This window comes from Macrotis lagotis, chromosome 2 (genome assembly GCF_037893015.1).
Source record: "Macrotis lagotis isolate mMagLag1 chromosome 2, bilby.v1.9.chrom.fasta, whole genome shotgun sequence".
Lineage (NCBI taxonomy): Eukaryota > Metazoa > Chordata > Mammalia > Peramelemorphia > Peramelidae > Macrotis > Macrotis lagotis.
Window position 1 is genome coordinate 66741720 of NC_133659.1, and position 19327 is coordinate 66761046.

The 19327-nt window shown below is 35.9% G+C and overlaps 1 protein-coding gene across 5 annotated transcripts in view; it reads right to left on the bottom strand.

The window, feature by feature from the left end:
• The window catches only part of SLC9C2 (solute carrier family 9 member C2 (putative)), a 118504-nt gene that overhangs the window by 16345 nt on the left and 82832 nt on the right, over positions 1 to 19327 (bottom strand). For 4 of the 5 annotated variants that reach the window (XM_074222040.1, XM_074222038.1, XM_074222043.1 and 1 more), the window contains 5 exons: positions 14741 to 14889; positions 13201 to 13326; positions 8206 to 8304; positions 6385 to 6552; positions 2941 to 3072 (listed from right to left, as the gene is read on the bottom strand). In XM_074222040.1, the coding sequence (XP_074078141.1) occupies positions 2941 to 3072; positions 6385 to 6552; positions 8206 to 8304; positions 13201 to 13326; positions 14741 to 14889 (674 nt within the window). The remainder of the gene's footprint in view (positions 1 to 2940; positions 3073 to 6384; positions 6553 to 8205; positions 8305 to 13200; positions 13327 to 14740; positions 14890 to 19327) is intronic. The other variant, XM_074222042.1, reaches the window with a different exon arrangement.

A 19327-nucleotide genomic window follows, 5' to 3' on the forward strand; every position in this document is an offset into this window, starting at 1 on the left:
AGCCTTGGCTGCACTTTCACTCATTCCACAATTCACTGGTAGAGGTGGACAAGGTGGAATTCTCCTGGCTCCCCAAAGCCACTTCCATGTTTTCACAATACCACCATCAACTAGTAACCTCTCCTTAAGAGTTTCATTCAGTCTACATCTGTCACACAATCAAAATCCTGTTAATTATTGTCTTCCCAGTTTGAGGACACTTCCCTTTCTCCCTCAATGAGTTAATTGCTGGTTCATTCTCCCCCATTCATGTTTTCACACTGGAGGACTTCAACATACACATTATACTCCCTCAAACACTCCAAAGAAAGTTGGGTGGCGCAGTGGATAGAGCACTGGGCCTGGAGTCAGAAAGACCATGGGTCAAATGTGACCTCAAACACTTACTAGTTGTGTGGCCCTGGGCAAGTCACTTCATCCAAGGATGTCCATGGGGTCATGAAGAGGCAGATGCAACTGAACAATTGAATATGACACAAGCACTCAAACCTAGTAATCCCTCAATTTGCTCTTTTCCCATGACCTACTCCTCAACCCTACCACAGACATACACAAATATAAATTCCTTTTTATCCTTTCATCCTCCTCCTGCTGTCACCTATATCCATTTTTGCCAACTCGGAAATTCCCCTATCTCATTACATTCTATTGTCATCCTATGTCCCCTTTAGCTTGGGACCTGAAATTCTTCAATATACAATCATCTATATAATCCTTCAATTTTCTCCTAGACAATCACCCCTGCACTTACACTCTCCTTCATTCTTCTGCTTGATCAATTCAACCCTACACTGCCTTCTTTTGAGTTCCTTTTACCTCTATCCATTTACAAATCTTATCCTACCAAGCCTTGGCCTTCACCCTACCATCCACTGCCTTTGATCTTACACATTTCCTGCTGAAGCTAGAGAAAATAATGAAACCATGCTAACTGGGTTCACTATAGAAGTTTGTGACATAATTTCAACTGACCCTCAATACATCAAAGAAATCTTTTATACCACTATATTAATTGATTTAATATTGTACTAACCACAATGGCTTTTCTTGTTCTTTTTTAATCCCTCCTCAAATCTCTCATGGTCCCCCACCTCTCACTTTTCTCAGCTGAGAATCTTGCCTCATATTTCACTGAAAAAATTGGAGTCAGTCACCAAGAGTTCCCTTTTTTCTCCTCATCCTCATCTCACATCATCATATTCATTCCATCACTATCTCTTCTTCCACCTCTTTTTCACATGAAGAGTTGACCCTTCTCTTTGCTATGGCATAAAGGGATTCCAAATTTTCCCTTATATCATCCCAATTCTCTCATTTATCTTCAATGTCTCCTTGTCTACTAAATGTTTCCTTACTGTCCAAACATGCACATGTCTCTCCCATTTGCAAAAAAAAAAAAAACCCTCACTTGATCCATATCTAACAGTGCTGTCCCCTCTCCCAAGTTCTATGTTTGATATCTGTGAGGCTATCTATAATAGTCATGTTTCCAACCTCATCATTTAACTGAAACTGTTCTCTTCAATGTTATTAATGATGTCCTCAGTCATTATTTTTCAGTCCTCATTCTTCTTGGCCTGTCTGTAGTCACATTATTCTCCTCTTCACCTCTTCTTTTAGATTCTATGACACTATTCTCTTCTCTGACCTGACAGCTTCTTCTCAACACTCTTTTCTGTAAACTCATCCAGGTGTTGCCTACTAACCATGGATGTCCCACAGAGTTCTCTCACGGGCCCTCTTCTCCCTCTATACTATTTATCTTGGTAACTTCACCAGCTCCCATAGATTCAATTATGTCCATGCTCATGAGTCTCAAATCTACTTTATACAGCTTCAGTTTTTCCACTGACCTCTGATCTGAAATCTCAAACTGCCTATTAGGTATCTCAAACTGAATTCATCTGAACCCAAAATTTTCACTGACTAATCTAGAATGCTCTTCTTCCTCATCTCTGCCTTCTGACTTCCCTGGATTTTCTTCTTTTTTGGAGAGGCAATGGGATTAAGTGACTTGTCCAAGGTCACACAACTAGTGAATAACAAGTGTCTGAGATCGAATTTGAATACAAGTCCTCCTGACTGTAGGGCGGGGCCTCTTCCCACCTAGTTGCCCCTCTTTGGATTATTTCAAGTACCAGCTAAAAATATCCCACTTGCTACAGAAAATCTTTCCCAATCCCCCTATATTCTAGTGCCTTCCCTCTGTTGATAATTTCTACTTAGTCTTATATGTAGCTGACTCATACATAGTTGTTTGGATGTTGTTTCTCTGTTAGACTAAACTCTACAGAGTTTATATATAGGCTTTGCCTTTCTTTATGAAGTCAATGGTTGGCATAAAGAAGACACAATAAATATTTATTGACTAACTGACATCCAGTTGAGCGCCAACTGCACATCATTTAATTATTTCTCTTAGTATTCTCTTTGCCTCTTGGGGTTTGCCAAATCAATATCTACAGAATCTACATAAAAATAAATATAAAACAGAGAGAATTACAAAGCTGTAATTTCTGAAATGTCTTCCATCAGTCTTAGTATGGTGATGAATTACTGATACCATACAATGAAGCTTAAAGAGAGGTAAACCTGAATCTCCTCTCTGGTGCCTTCCAGCTCTAAAATTATAAATCATGAACTTCACAGGTATTCTATTGTTCTGTGAAATAATAGTATAGATCATGTAGAAGAGGCAAATGGTAGGGGAGATAGAAAATTGACCTTGGAGTCATAAGAACTAGATTCATACCTTGTCATATACTGGTTATGTAACCATGGACATAAGCCACTCAATCTTTCAGGCAACCCTCTAAGGTTCTGTTACATAAGAGATAACTTATCTAAATTGGTAGAAGAAGTTTCTATGCTGGGGATCCCACACATATTGCTGAAATTAAAGGTCTGAAAAAATTATAATAGTTAAATTACATGCCTTACCTCATTTATTACGCCTGCCTTTATATATTGATTTGCTATGTTGATGGCAACTTTCAGCCATATTTTATCTTCTAAGAATGACCAAAATATATTAAAACCTTCATATAAATCTTCTAGAGAGATAAAACATGCCTGAAAAAATAAGACATAATAATAACCACATAGGAATAAACAGCAGGAGTAAGTCTATAAGAAAATAGGAAAACTATCCATGCCAAGAAATGGTTATTTTGTGAAGTATAATCAGGACATTTGTAAGAGTATAAAGAATATAAATTGAGTAAACCAATGATAAACTACCAAATATCAAGATACTAAGACTTGCTCTATTCATCCAGTGAGCACACAAATCAGTCTCACTAATTGAGAACAAGACCAGAATCAATGAAAGATATCTCAGGACATCTTTTCTGATTGAGTGACATACTTGGTCATAGCTACTTGAGGAATACTAAAAAAGTCAATTTGGTTGGATTATAGAAATTATTAAGAAAATTAATGTGTAGTAAGTGTCAAAGCAAGGGTTTTTTAAAGGTCCAATAGATTTATATTTAACCTGAGACATAATAGAGGTTTAATAAGTAAGGGAATTAAAATAGTGAGGGCTGTGACTCTAGGGAAATCACTTTGCTTGGATGAGATGGATTAGAGACCACAGAGGCAGGTAGAGAGACCAATTAAGAGGTAACAGTCTAAGAAATGATGAAAGCCTGGATTATGGTAATAGCCATGAGAGTAGAGAGAATGGACTAGATATAAGAGATGTTGTGGTCAAAGAAAACACAAAATTTGACAACCAATTGGATATCTAAGGAGTCAAGGCTGAAGCCAAAGTTGCAAACAAGACTGAGTTTTGAGACTTTCAGAATCTAGTCCAAAATGGCCAATAGGAAGTTGGTAATGTGAGATTGGAGCCCAAGATAAGAGTTTCTCAATTTTTTATGTTTATTTTTTAAAATATTGCATTTAATATGTATTACAATCTTTTAAATCTTTATATTAATATATTTATTTAAGACCTGATCTTAGGGCAAGCTCATGTCAGTATCCCATGACTTCTGAATGAAAAGATACTAGTCACTAAGTATAGTAATGTTTGTCTTTCCTTTTTGAAGATGACCACAACATCAAAGAGGTGATGCCATGACAAGCACATGCATTGAACTTGAGTGAGAGGGGGGCAGCTAGGTGGCACAGTGGATTGAGAACTGACCCTGGAGTCAGAAGGACCTGAGTTCAAATCTGACCTTAGACACTTAATAATTACTTAGTTGTATGGCCTTGGGCAAGCCACTTAACCCCATTGCCTTGCAAAACCTTAAAAAAAAAGAATTTGAGTGAGAGGGTGCTATGCTAAGTTACCAGCCTCACTTTCTCATCCTGGGTCCAGTAGCTAGATATGAATCAGGATGACTGAGATGGCCCTGAATGAGAGGTAATCACGGTTAAATGACTTGCCCAATATCACACAGCTAATAAGAGTCAAGTGTCTCAGACATATTTGAAATTTTGTCCTCTTGACTCCAAGGTCAATGCTCTATCCAGTGTGCCACCTAGCTGCTCCACATTAAGCAGAGACAAGTTCAAGAAAATAGGAATAGGGGCAGCTAGGTTGCATAGTGGATAAAGCACCGGCCTTGGAGTCAGAGTACCTGGGTTCAAATCTAGTCTCAGACACTTAATAATAACCTAGCTGTGTGGCCTTGGGCAAGCCACTTAACCCCATTTGTCTTGCAAAAAAAAAAAAAGAAAATAGGAATAAATACTCAAGTGTTTTCAAAAGGATTCAGCTGTCCCTGAATTTAGAACTCAGTAAAATCACTGTCCAAACTTTCTTGTTATGGGTTATCCTATGAGCTCCCCAGAGTCTTCCTGTGACATCTCAACACAATGTGGAAGAAACCTGAGATTGTCATAGTTAAGCCAGGAAAAAGAAAGCTCTGGTAACTTCTACTGTGCTGGAAAGGCTTTAAGTTCAATTTCTAAGTACTAAGTCAGCTAAGAGTGGAGTAGCTTATCACAAGTAGCTGGACATTTGATAATGAATTCTTTACCCCGTGTGGTCTATGGAAATGACAGTAGTGAGAGAGAGAGAAACAGGGAAAGATAGAGACAGAGACAGATTGGGGGAGGGGAAAATCAGGCAGAAGAAGGTAAGACTCAAAAGTTTTAGACTAAACAAAAATGTTCATTTAAATGTTAATACTCTACATGTAAAATCCTTATCCAAGTACCAAAGAGGGAAATTTAAACTTAAAGGCAGGAAAAATTGCCTAACAAGTAAGTCTTCAAGCCAAGGTGGGATCCCTTGAAATGGGTATGCTTATTTGGAATTACACCCAAAGGGCCACAAAAATGTGCATACCTTTGATCCAGCAATACCACTACTGTCTCTATACCCTGAAGAGGTCATGAAAAAGGGTAAAGACATCACTTGTACAAAAATATTCATAGCAGCCCTGTTTGTGGTGGCAAAGAATTGGAAATCGAGTGAATGTCCTTCAATTGGGGAATATCTTAAAAACTGTGGTATATGTATGTCATGGAACACTATTGTTCTATTAGAAACCAGGAGGGATGGGAATTCAGAGAAGCCCGGAAGGATTTGCATGGACTGATGCTGAGTGAGATGAGCAGAACCAGAAGAACATTGTACATCCTAACAGCAACATGGAGGTAATGATCAACCTTGATGGACTTGTTCGTTCCATCAGTGCAACAATCAGGCACAACTTTGGACTATCTGCAATGGAGAATACCATCTGTATCCAGAGAAAGAATTGTGAAGTTTGAACAAAGACAAAAGACTATTACTTTTTATTTAAAAAAAACAAAACAAAATGTTATCTTATGTAATTTTGCTATCTCTTATACTTAATTTTCTTCCTTATGGATATGATTTCTCTACCATCACATTCAACTTAGAAGAATGTATACCATGGAAACAAAGTAAGATTAGGAAGCAAGATTAGGAGGAAAATTGTAAAATTCAAAATAAATAAAATCTTTCTAAAAAAAAGAATGGGAATGCTTTAGGTCCCTTGATGCACTAAAATCCTGTGATTCTGTAGTTCTCTGATCATTTGGGTGGTTTTCAAATTAAGCATCAGAGTTCTCATGGGGAAAAAAAAATCATACTATGGTCTCCAATTTACAAGAAAGAAAAAAAATTATATGAAAGAAAACTGTAACAAGTGTAAATGCTTACCAACTCCCTGTCTGTCCTCCCCTCCATAGGCTGGTTGTATTTTAAAATTTAATCTGCATTATTAATGTTTTCTCTATCACTTTCTTAAGTTTAGAAGTCAACAAAATAATAAATTAAGCACCAAGGTGCAATTGCTCACACTGAAAATTGAACAATTGGTTCTCCTCAATTGGTTTAGTGAGACTCTAGTATAACCCTTCATGTAACATACAGTAAAAAAACTAATGATGTCTGACCTGCAAAATAGTTTCACAGGTAGCTGTATAACCCATTTCTCTTTTAAGCAGACAACTCAACTCTCCTATTATATCTCCACTGGTGAGGAATTCTGTATATGTTTTGGGTAATTTTGCCTCTTTTTTCAGCGTAGGATGAATTCCAAAGTTAAGAAGTGTACCACTTAGCTGTAAAGAGAGAAGCACATACATACATAGCATGCATGGACACACAACATTAAAATACAAATCAGAAGTCAAGCTGCCAAGAAAAATAAAAGGTTAACTTTTTAGAGTATCTCATGATTACAAGTATTTTATATGCATTGTCTCATTTTGATGCTTACAACTGCCCTTTGAGATGGGTAGAGAAATTATTATCATTTTCACTTGATGGGTGAAGGAACTGAGGTTTAAAAAGGAAAAAAGTAATTTGGCTATAGTCATATACCTAGTGAGTGAAGAGATGTGTTTCTTTTCCAGAACTGTCTCTTTCCAGTGAGTCCCATCTTCTCAGTAAGTGACCAAATTATTTAAACTTCAGTTTCAGTATTTAACCTTTCAGTGAATAGACTAAATTAATTTAAGTATTGACTGATTTGATCTCCTTGCTATCTGAGGGACTTTGAAAAGTCATTTCCAGAACCACAATTTGAAAGCATCAGTTCTGTGACATTTAGTTTTCCTTAAAGTCCAACTCTTTATACTCATGCACTGATGCTGGAAAAATTATAGCTTTGACTGTACAGACCTTTGTGGGCAAAATGATGTCTGCTTTTAGATATACTAAACAGATTTGCCACTACCTTCCTTCCAAGAAGCAAGTGTCTTTTAATTCCATGGCTGCAGTGTTCTTTGATCCCAGGAATATAAAATCTGGTCTTGGTTCCATTCCTTCTCCCTCTATTTCCCAGGAAGTGATAGAACCAATTGTCAAGATGGTAGTTTTCTTATGTTAAACTTCAATCCAGTTTTTACATTCTTCTCTTTCACCTTCATCAAGAAGCTTCTTAATTCTTCTTCATTTCCTACCATTAGAGAGGTATCATCTGCATACCTGAGATGTTTGATATTTTTCCTAGCAACCTCAGTTTCAGCTCTTGATTCATGAAGACTGGCATTTCACATCACATACTCTGCATATAAGTTAAATAACTAAAGTGACAATATACAGCCTTGTCATGTTGAAACGTTAAAAACAGAAGACAGCAACAGATCAAGAAACTAGAAACAAATACTCCAAAGTGGTACAGTCCTATAGTAATGAGTCAAGAAAACAATCAAGCAAGGAATAGAACCTTTGGAGAAGATGGAAAGATGGAGAAAAATGAAAAGAGAAAGTAGAACTACTGAACTCTTCTTTTGTTTCTGGATTTTTTATTTTGATTTGGTTTTCCTGATAAGGAGAATATAAACTTCAACCTGAGATCATTAACTCATATTCATATTTCCAATAGTGAAAATTATGAGCAAATTCACCTTCAAATTTCAAAAGCAATAAATAGGGAATTTGTAGAAATATAAAAATAAGTGCTAAATAAATAATGTAACATGGATACCTAGAGGTAGAAACATGTACCATATCAATTATATTTACCTATAGAGGCAAATGTTAATTCCCCAGATAGAATATAAACTCCCGAAGAAGAGGAACTATTTCCTTTTGCCTACCTCATAGCAGGCATTCAATAAATATTAGTTAACTGATTATAATATACATCTGGGGCATAAACGATTAGTCACTAAAAGAGGAGGCAATGCAAAACCTCTTAAAATTCTAGAGTATCATTTTTCTTATTATTCTAAATTTCATTTTATAATTGATATTAAACTGTCTCTTACACTTGCCATTCCTGAAATAATCAGATAAATTCCTTGTGGCATATCACCCTCTTTACATATGATATCTCCATAGTCAAAAAATGCAAGTTGGGCTTTTTCCTAAAAGAAAAAACAATAATTATCACAAAAAAACAACAGTATAGTTTTCTAACTTAAATACTAAAGAGAAATATGGAATAGATACAGACATGTATTGAGATAGTGTGTGTGTGTGTGTGTGTGTGTGTGTGTGTGTGTGTGTGTGTGTGTGTGAGAGAGAGAGAGAGAGAGAGAGAGAGAGAGAGAGAAATTACTTGAAATTAACATTATTTCTAGGGTTTTATTTTGTGATATAAATGCTCAGTCATGTGTATTTCTACTCACATTAGGATGACTCAAAACATCTGATCTTGACCAGATGAAAACAGATTGAGCTCATGGTTAATTTTCAATATTAACATTTACAACTTGAAAAATCAACAAGAGCTACAAATCAGGGCTTAATTTGTAACTTTGAAGTCAAACTCATATAGAAACAGAATCCTTTAGGATTCATCTTGAGTCAGAAATCACAAATTAAATCATCTATATTATGTTGTATTTTTATTTATTTCATTAAATATTTCCCAATTCAAATTAAAAATCCTTTGCACAAACGAAACCACTGTAACCAAGATCAAAAGAAATGTAGTGAATTGGGAAACAATTTTTACAACTAATATTTCTGACAAAGGACTCATTTCTCAAATATACAGAGAACTGAGTCAAATTTATTAAAATAAGCCATTCCCTAATTGACAAATGGTCAAAGGATTTGCAAAGGCAATTTACAGATGAGGAAATCAAAGCTATAGTCATATGAAAAATTGCTCTAAAGCATTACTGATAAATGCAAATTAAAGCAGCTCTGAGGCACCATCTCACACCTATCAGATTGGTCAATATGACCAGAAAGGACAATGTTCAATGTTGAAAGGGATATGGGAAATCTAGGACACTAATACATTGTTAGTGGAGCTATGAACTCATCCAACCTTTCTGGAGAGTAAACTAGAATTATGGCCGAAGGGCAATAAAAATGTACATACCCTTTGATCCAGCAATATCACCACTGGGTCCATACACTAAAGAGATCATGAAAAAGGGTAAAACCGTCACTTGTACAAAAATATTCATAGCAGCCCTGTTTGTAGTAGCCAAGAATTAGAAACTGAATGAATGTCCATCAATTGGAGAATAGCCAAACAAAATTGTGGTATATGTATGTTATGGGGCACTATTGTTCTATTAGAAACCAAGAAGGATGAAATTTCAAAGAAACCTGAAAAGAATTGGATGAACTGATGTTGAGCAAGATGAAAAGAGCCAGAAGAACATTGTACATCCTAACAGCAACATAGGGGTCATGAGCAACCTTAATGGACTTGCTCATTCCATCAATGCAATAATAAGGGACAATTTTAGAGTACCTGCAATGGATAATACCACCTGTATCCAGAGAACTGTGGAGTTTAAAATAAAGACCAAAATCTCAATTTTTTTAAAAAAAGTATCTTATGATAAAAATAATTTTACTAGCTCTAATATTTTATTTTCTCCTCAAGGATATGATTTCCATCTCAACACATTCAATTTTGATCACTGTATAACAAAGAAACAATGTAAAGACTATCAAACTGCTTCTGGAGGGGAGGGAAGGGGGAATTATAAAATTCAAAACCTTACAAAAATGATAGGTAGAAACTACTATTGTATATAATTGGAAAACTAATAAAATATTAATATTAAAAATATTTCCCAATTCCATTTTCATTTGGTTCTGGGAGCCCTGTGTAGTTTACTGGCAGTTTGTGGCTAGTGAGCTCTAGACTCATGTGACAGAAAAAAATATTAATAAAAAACCAATTAAACTTATAAGTGTGTTATGTGTCCTTTCCTCTACTCATCTCACCCATCCCTAAGGATGATCATTTATCAAGTATGACGTGTAGTTTCATGATGAAGAATTAAAGAATATATGTCAAAAACTTTAGAATTGAATGGCAAATTTTAAAAAAACAAGTTGCAGCAAAATGAGGACTTCTATATTTTTAAATGCAAAACAATGGATTTATTATATGTTAATAAATTTCATTATTTTATTTTGTTCTAATTAGTTTGCAGGTAGCTAGGTGACATAGTGGATAGAATGTCAAGTCCAAAGTAAGACTCATCTTCCTGAGTTCAAATCCAGCCTCAGATACTTGCTAGTTGTTTTACCCCAGGCAAGTCAATTGACCTAGTTTGCCTCCATTTCCTCATCTGTAAAAAGGAAATGAATGACAAACCAATCCAGTATCATTGACAAAAAAAACCCAAAGGGAGTCATAAAGAATCAGACATGACTGAGACAACTGAACAAATTTATCTACATACATATAGAATATAGACATATATTGTGATATCTATATATCCACATATATAACTGTGTATTCTGCGATTAGATAATTTGCCTATATACAATAATAATTTTCAAAAATGGTAGAAGAATAGAAAAGACTAGATAGAGAAAAGGTTTGACTTATTTATTTAAAGATAAAAAAGATAATTGAAATGTTGAAAATAATTTGTTCCTAAACAAAGAATTTAAAAGTTAGGATTTTCCTTCCTTTTCATCATATATGCCACTTTTGTCTCTCTTCTTGGTTCTCATGACAAATTCTTCTTTAAGGAGTTCATTTTCAATATCTCATACATATTCTTATCACCAAAACAACCATCTCTGTGAAGATTTGTATAATATGAACAATCATCATTTAGGAAAAAGGCAATCCTGGGAAGGACCCAAACTCAATTGTTATGGTAATGAAGAATAGAGAACCAGGGGAGCCATTCCAGGGTCCAATTCATTCTTTTCCTGTCACCATTTGTTTGAGAATGGCATATTGAATGAAGCAGGCTTCAGTCTATAGGATGAAGATAAAGTTCAACCAAAAATAGGACAAAATCTAAGATCCCAAGAAATTTGGGGAGACTGAAGAGCTGATAAATGCTCTATATGTACATCTAAGTAGACAAGGTCACCACCACACCCTTGGTGTGGGGAAAAGGGGATCATTTCTATGAGTAGTCCCAAAAAGGACACTGTAGTTGCATAGATTCTATTAATACAACATAAAGTCCATACTCTGAGAGAATCAGAAGGGGCTGTAGAAGTTCTGGGCATTCCCTTGTTTGGTCTTTGATATTCAGCAAAGGTTTCTGTGTTGCAACATCCAAATTCCTTGACCCATGCACCAGAAATCTTGGGTTATAGATTGCAAGGTTTTGAATAAATTGTCCAATGGAATAAAGTCATAATATGGAAATAGAACTTGTGCACAGGTATTCTTGCCCAGGATGAATGATAACATAGGTGTGGGTCACATAAAATAGGGACTATGATGCATAGGGATCATTCAACTTTAATTTCCGACTGAGAGCCTTCAAATCTGTTTGGAACTGATTTGCTCCAAAGTTTGCCAGACTAATCAGCCCAGTAGATTTAACTGACCCTGAAAGACCTAGACAGTTGTTTGAGCTTATGGGAGAAGGCATTTTAGACTCATTGGAATATAGCACTGGTTTAATTTGTGGTTTACTTAAAGATACTATCAAAATGTTTACATTTTGACAAAGACTTAGAAAAGTCAAGTTTTCAAATAAGACCTTGAAAGTCAAGAACTCTTTTTTCCAGTATGATAGAATCCTGGTCTGTGGGTTCATAGGTCTCCAAATGGGTTGGTTCCCAGTTGGGCTAAGACAATGTCCTCAATCAGTTTTTATAACCTGGAACTGAGATAAATCAATGTTTCAGAGCTTCCACAATCTGACCAGATTTAAGCAAGTCTTCAAAGGCAAAGTTCCTTTGTAGTAATTTAATAGGTGACACACTTGATGGAAAAAACAACAATGGAAGTAACCCAAGAACTCCAGGAAGTATCCAAATGAGTTAATAGGGATTGAAAAAGTTCTTTGGATTTACTGGTCCTTTCCCCAATTTAGGTACATACCATAGAAGTCTCCATTTACCAATATCTATAAACTCTTATTTCAAAATATACACTTTTGGGAACTTGAGAGGACTTTCCTATTAAAGACAGCATAACCCTTGTAGAGATCCTTCTGTATTCATCAGGGAGACATTGTGTCCTAGGAACTCAATTTCCATAAGGTCAGTATCAACTTTTTAAGTTTTCTATGTAGCAAGTATTTTTAGACCCATTCATACTTGCATCTATGACAATATGGATGGGTTTTGATCTGCTTCAGTGGTAGAAATTTTGAATCAATGAATTTCACATAAGTGTTAAACATTCTTATACAGTTTGGTGAACTAGTTGTTTAGAATAAATCAAATTGTCATCACAATAGATGATCACTGACTATGGTCTGGGGAGAAAACATTCATGAATCACTGGAATTCCACAGTACACAGGAATTCCATTCCACACTGCTACTCAAATCACAGCCTTACAGTACATTTAATAATCTCCATACTAAGTCAGAAAACCAATCTTCTTTTCATTCCTTTGCCAGAGTCAAATCAAGTTTTACAACCCATCCTGAAATTTCAGTTAGTCATAGATTATGGCTCTCTCTCCCTCCCTGCCCCAGTCAGATCAGTGGGAAGAAGTTGAGAGATGAAGAAGATAAAAATGCATGCTAATACTGGCTCATATTTACATAATGCTTTTAGATTTGCTGATAAGGAATAGTGAGATCCAGAGACATAAAGTATCTTTCCCAAAGTCACAGCTAGTAAATAGCACAGTGGGAATTACCACCTAGGTCTCCTGAGTAAATACTAGCTTGAATCAACACTCCCCTCAGTTCTCACTCTGGCCCACCAATAACATAGAAATAAATGCACATGATCCTGGAGAACAAGGAGACAATCAGTCTGAATAACGTCATCTTTGCCCACCCAGCTGCCCTTAAAGAATATAAACTGCTTATCAGCAATTCTGAGCCCCTAAGAAAAACAAGAATCTTTACCTTAAAGAATTCAATGAGAACATCTTTATTCTCCAGCCAAACAATACTGGGGAGAAACTTCTCAGGAGTAGGGGGAGGGATCGACATTGGAAAGTTATTCAGTGACTTTATTTTAATAAGAAATAGCTAAATACAAACAAAACAAAAATTAGTCATACAGTCAACATTTATCTTTATATACTTTCTTTAAAGAATCTAATGGTCAGTTAGGTTCTCCTTTACCTTTAACACACTGAGTTTTTGTTCTACTTAAAGGGTCAGTTGACAATTATCTATCCCCTCACCCTTATTCTCATCTTGTTTGATATTTTCATGGACTTATTCACTCCAACTATTTTCTTTACTATGTTCATACTTTGTTCTTACTTTGTCTTTGCTATCCAATTAGCAAACACTTTGCTCTCTTTATGTTCAAATGATCAATTTGGTACCTTCCTGTTTAAAAATATTAAAGACTCAAACTTATGGATAAAATAGAATTCATACTGTAGCTGAAAGAAGGCAGCTAAGAAGTTTAGCACTTTATCTTCTGTGACCTGTACTTCCAATTTTCAGTGTCTTTATCTGACCTAGAGTCCTTAAAGCTATGTTACTGGTTTGTCTTGATTTCATTAATCAAACATCATCATGCATTTTTTAAAGTTTATTCTGTTCCAAGTGCTATACTGAGTTCTTGGGGGGATATGAAGCAAAAAAAAAACAATCCCTGCCCTCAAGAATCTTACATTCTAGTGGATAGAGAAAATATGTAAATAATTAGGTGGAAGAAGGTGATATCAGATGATAAGGTACTAGCAACTAGGAAGGAAGGTTCTCTAACAGGCATCCAATAAAACTGCAAACAATGGAAGACCCTCACCTGTGAGGAATTTAGTGAGTTGATCTTCAATGGGTGGAAGGGAGCCCTTAGGGAATCCATTACAAAGGGGGAATGGCCCAGCCAATCACAAAACTGAGAGAGTTTTCCTAATCCCATTCCAGAGATGGCAAACCCAACATTAGAAGAAACTAGTCCTCAGCTGGTCAAGAGTGACCTAGAGATCTTGACCTAATGCAACTGCGTTTGCACAATTAGGTAATTGAATATTAACCCACACACCCCCTGTGATGATTTGAGTTCATCAGCATATCATGCATCCTTTGATGTGTGTGTGTGTGGGGGGGGATCATATTAGGGGCTTGTCATGGAATGGGTGTACCTCTTAGATTGTAACTCAAACTCTGAAAATCCAAGAGGGAGGGAAAGGGTTTCTGAAGACTATAAATTACCTAATGTTTCAAGGCCACCTCGTGCCTCACGTCAGGTGAGGTAACCGTATCTTGCAAGGTTTGTGAATAAAATCTAAAATTTTCTCTCACTTGAGCAGGTTTTTCTTTCATTCATTTATAACATCAAGCTTTCTCATCCTTTCCCACCTGAGAGTCCCCAAACAGACACACAACACTGCCAAAGCCAAAAATCAAACTGTTACTGTACTTGAAATTAGGGGAAACAGAGGGTAGGAGCACTCACTAGCCTTCACAGGAAGGGTTTAATTACCTTGTTCATCTTGGTTCCTTCGATTTTATCAATTATGCCCCTTGAGCAAAGGAATCTTAGATTTTTCAGTGCTTTACCAAGCACACTCCGAATGGCTTGCTTGGTTTTTAAGGCAATGACAACTTCTCGGCATTCCCGCTCTATTAAGCCTAAAGTAAATAATTATCCGTTACAGTAGCCTAGTTTTAAGAGGTGCTTTAAAGTTAGGGAGCACTTTCCATCCATTATCTCATTTGGTCCTCACAAAACTGTTAAGCAGATTGAGTGAAAATTACTATCCCCAAATTATATAGGTGAGGAAACTGAAGTTTGGGAAGGCCAGATAATTTGCCCAAGACACTTATACCATTCAGTCAGCATGAGTTCTGAGTCACTAACAAAGGGCTGTGAGATTTGGAAGCACACACCTTTCTGGGCCCCTCAAGGTACCAATCTAATTAAGCATTGCCCTAAATATGGAGAAATACATTTAGACAGTTCTCTGAAGATTTACAAAATTTGGAACTAGTCACAGTTCCGGAGAAATTATGACTTAACTTCTTTTGCCTCAGTTTCCTTATCTGTAAAATCAGCAGGAGAAGGAAATGGTTAACCAATCTAGTGTCCTTGCCAAGAAAACCTCAACTGAGTTCATGAAGAGTCAGAGAGGACTGAAATGACTGAACAACTACATAAAGAGACATGCTATCATCATCCCAGATAGACAGATGGCAAACTCAAGTGTTAGATATATAGATATATCTATCTATAGATATAGATTGAAGTATATTTCTATTTTCCAGACATAGCTAATGCAGAAATTGACTTTGTTTAATTATACATATTCATAATGAGTTTTGTTTTTCTAGCTTTCCTCAATGTTTAAGGGAGGGGGAGGGAGAAAATTCAGAATTGAATATAAAATAGAATTTTTAAAAAAAGATAAAAAATTTACCAAGTAATTGATATCCATTATTGCATTTGAACCTGATAACAACTTCATCAGTAATAAAAGTATTATTTTGATTCCTATTTTACAGATGAAGAAACTGATCCTCAGAGATGTCTAGTGAATAGCCCAGTCACACAACTATTAAGAATAAGAAACAGGAGGATTTAAAGCCAGGTTTCTTCTGACTCCAAATCCAGTTCTCTTCCTACTACACCACATGACTTAACATGAGACAACAATCCTTAACTACCTAACTCCCTCTCTCACTCACATAAATAAAAAGCCTTCAACACATATTAACACAATTATGAAAGTATGGCATTCTTTTACATTGTTCCTTTTAAAATTATCATCTCAATTCATTATATCTCTTTTATAACATCTAATTAGGTGCATTATATTGCTCAACTTTTAACTATAAACTCCACAATTTTTCAAAAGATTATTTTTGCACTCATTCAGTTGTTCCAGTCATGTCCAACTCTTTGTAATCTCATTTGAGGTTTCTTGGCAAAAATATTCTTTAATGTTTCCATATAGGAATCTTATTTTTTTTTAGGTTTTTGTAAAGTAAATGGGGTTAAGTGGCTTGCCCAAGGCCACACAGCTAGGTAATTATTAAGTGTCTGAGGTCAAATTTGAATCCAGGTACTCCTGACTCCAGGGCTGGTGCTTTATCCACTGCACCACCTAGCCGCCCCTTTCTTGGCAAAAATACTGGAGTGGTTTGCCATTTCCTTCTCCACTTCAAAACTGAAGAAAACAAGATTAAGTGACTTGATTTAGGTCACGCTGCTAGTTAGGTTTCTGAGGCCAGATTTGAACTCAGGAAATTAAGTCTTTCTGATTCCAGACTCAACACTTTATCCACCATGTCATGTAGCTGCAATTTTTGAGTTACCCCTATTATAAATCAGCCCTATACATGAGGAAAGAAACATTTCACAGTTATATTATTTTTTCCAGACCTTTCTATTTTTCTTTTTTTTTCTTTCCTACCACACCCACTTTCTTCAGGTCTAACCTTTGGGTCAAACCTAGTGTTCTGTTCCTCTCCTTGCTATTCAATCACTAGGAACATTCATGTGCAGAGTGTTAATTCTCAGTGGCCAGTGGACACACTTCCTAGATAGTATCCATTTGGATCACAACACAGTTGTCAGTTATCTAGTTCTTTTTTTCTCAGTTTTCCAAATTGTCTGGTTTTTAATTTATGTTTTTGTCTAGCAATAATGCCCTACCTACTTAGATGAAAAGGGTTGCGCCATCATCTGGTTATTTAGAGATTATTAAACCTGACTTGGCATTGTAAAGTTGAGTTTACAAGTCCAGGTATCTCAGAGGTGGCTCATTCCTAGGAGCACTATCATGAGGCTATAATAATTAGTGATAGGACCAGCAGTTTCCCTGATGAAGCTTCTTTCTCCCCATCCACAATGGAAAGCCTTTCCCTAAAATTAGACAGAGCCCTGAGGACCAATTGGCCCTGGGTTCCCTGATGCAACTTCCTGGTCATTTAAAGGCACATAAAAATCTCAGCTTCATAAAATCTAGACCTCTTGGACTTGGATTTTGGCAATTTATGAGAATCATTGTGTTCTTCACCATCTCCTGCTCTGATGACAAGAAACATTCCCATATGGAGACAATGAGTACCAAGTCCAGAAGAAATAAGTGTGATTATATCCTTGTTGCATATCCTTGATGTTTGTCAAAAAAGTTAAAACTTTTTTTTAAGCTTTCAGTGACTGGTGAGTCCTTCATTTCATCTCCACATCAGACCTAAACAAAGAGGGTGCTACTCTCAGAGCCACAACTCCAACAACAATGTAGTAAAATAGCAGAGGTTTCCCATGGTATGTAATCACTGAGAAAGAGACAAAGATGATAAAGATTGTGACAGTTCCATTCAGATATATTTCTTTCTATACCATGTCTCACCTCTAAATCCTTTTTATAGTTATCTTGCCACAACCACAACCACAATCCTCTGTAACTCTTTCCTGTATTAACTTAATTATCAATAGACAATTCTCTCTCTCTCTCTCTCTCTCTCTCTCTCTCTCTCTCTCTCTCTCTCTCTCTCTCTCTCTCTCTGTCTCCCCTTCTTCTTTCTCCACTTCAACCCATCCTGCACAGCTCTAAATTTCCTTATTTCATGCCTTTGCAAAGATCTTCAATAACTCTTCACTGCCTCCAGAAAAAAATGAAAGTTCATCAACTTGATATTCAAATTACCCATAATATGACTGCACCCTACATATACAGCTTTATATCCTAAGTCGTAAGCACTCAATGCCCACTTTTTATTGATAATGACAATGAAGGATTTTTTCAAACCACAAACTTTTCTAATTCAATCCAGTGTTCCCTTTCCACCAGGTAATAGAAATTAGTATAAAATTGGTTCTGATTCTCCCAAACTTCTGACACACAGGCTTTTTAATCTCAGTAGAAATATAATCATTTTCCATAACATCTTTAAAAATGTTTCACTGATTTTTTAAAATAACATACAATTTATAAACAGCAAAATATAAAGTGATTTCCTCAATAAAGGCCTCCAACAAAAGTCCTAACATTTGTGTATCTTCAAAGACTATCTCTCATAAGAGATGAAAACAAAGGATATACAAATTAAAATGCTTTTTTCAGTTTACCAATCTAATCATTCAATGTTACCTAAGAAATCAAGAAACAAAAAAGTACTCTTCATTTAGCAGCAATTCAATCCATTTTTCCTTGATCTCCAAAGATGGCCCAGTTGATGTAGCTGAGTTTTTAAGCTTCAGGCCTCCACATTCTGTTTTAAAGAGTCATTAGCCCCATCTAATGGCAAAAATGAAGTTAACTGTAGGTTTTTTTGGTTCTGTCATATCAGGCGTTTTCAGTCATTTCTCTATGACCTCAGCAGAAATACTGGAATGGTTAGTCTAATTTTAGGGAAAGGCTTTCCATTGTGGATGGGGAGAAAGAAGCTTCATCAGGGAAACTGCTGGTCCTATCACTAATTATCATAGCCTCATGATAGTTTAAATGAATTGTGCTCCTAGGAATGAGCCACCTCTGAGATACCTGGACTTGTAAACTCAACTTTACAATGCCAAGTCAGGTTTAGTAATCTCTAAATAACCAGTCCTTCTCTGGTTCATTTCATAGATGAGAAAACTGAGGCAAATAGGGTGATGTGACTTGCCCAGAGTCACAAAGTTATGTGTCTGAGGTTCGGAAAAATGAGTGGCGTGTAGTCCCGTGTAATCTGTTTTTGTATTTAAACAAAAACTAGGATCACTCTTTCAACAAGTTTGCTTTCCAAAAGGGTTTCTAGAAATGCATTATGCAAAAAAGAAAAGGTCAAATCACACTGCTCTTTCTATAAGGTCTTTCACAAACTTTGTATTAGTAGAGTATATTTTTACCATGATTATGGATTATAAGACCATAACATCCTTGGGTTTGAAGAGAACTTAACTATTCATTAAATTCTCCACTCAACTTCTACACAAGAATATAAACTAACTGAAAGCTTTAATCTGAAAGAAAGAACACTCAGAGTATTTCAAAGACAAGGATTTCACGTGTTTTTCTTTAGAGGCAAGAGAGAAATCATCGAATTATAGGGATTTTAAGTTGGAAGATTTTTTTGACATCTCATC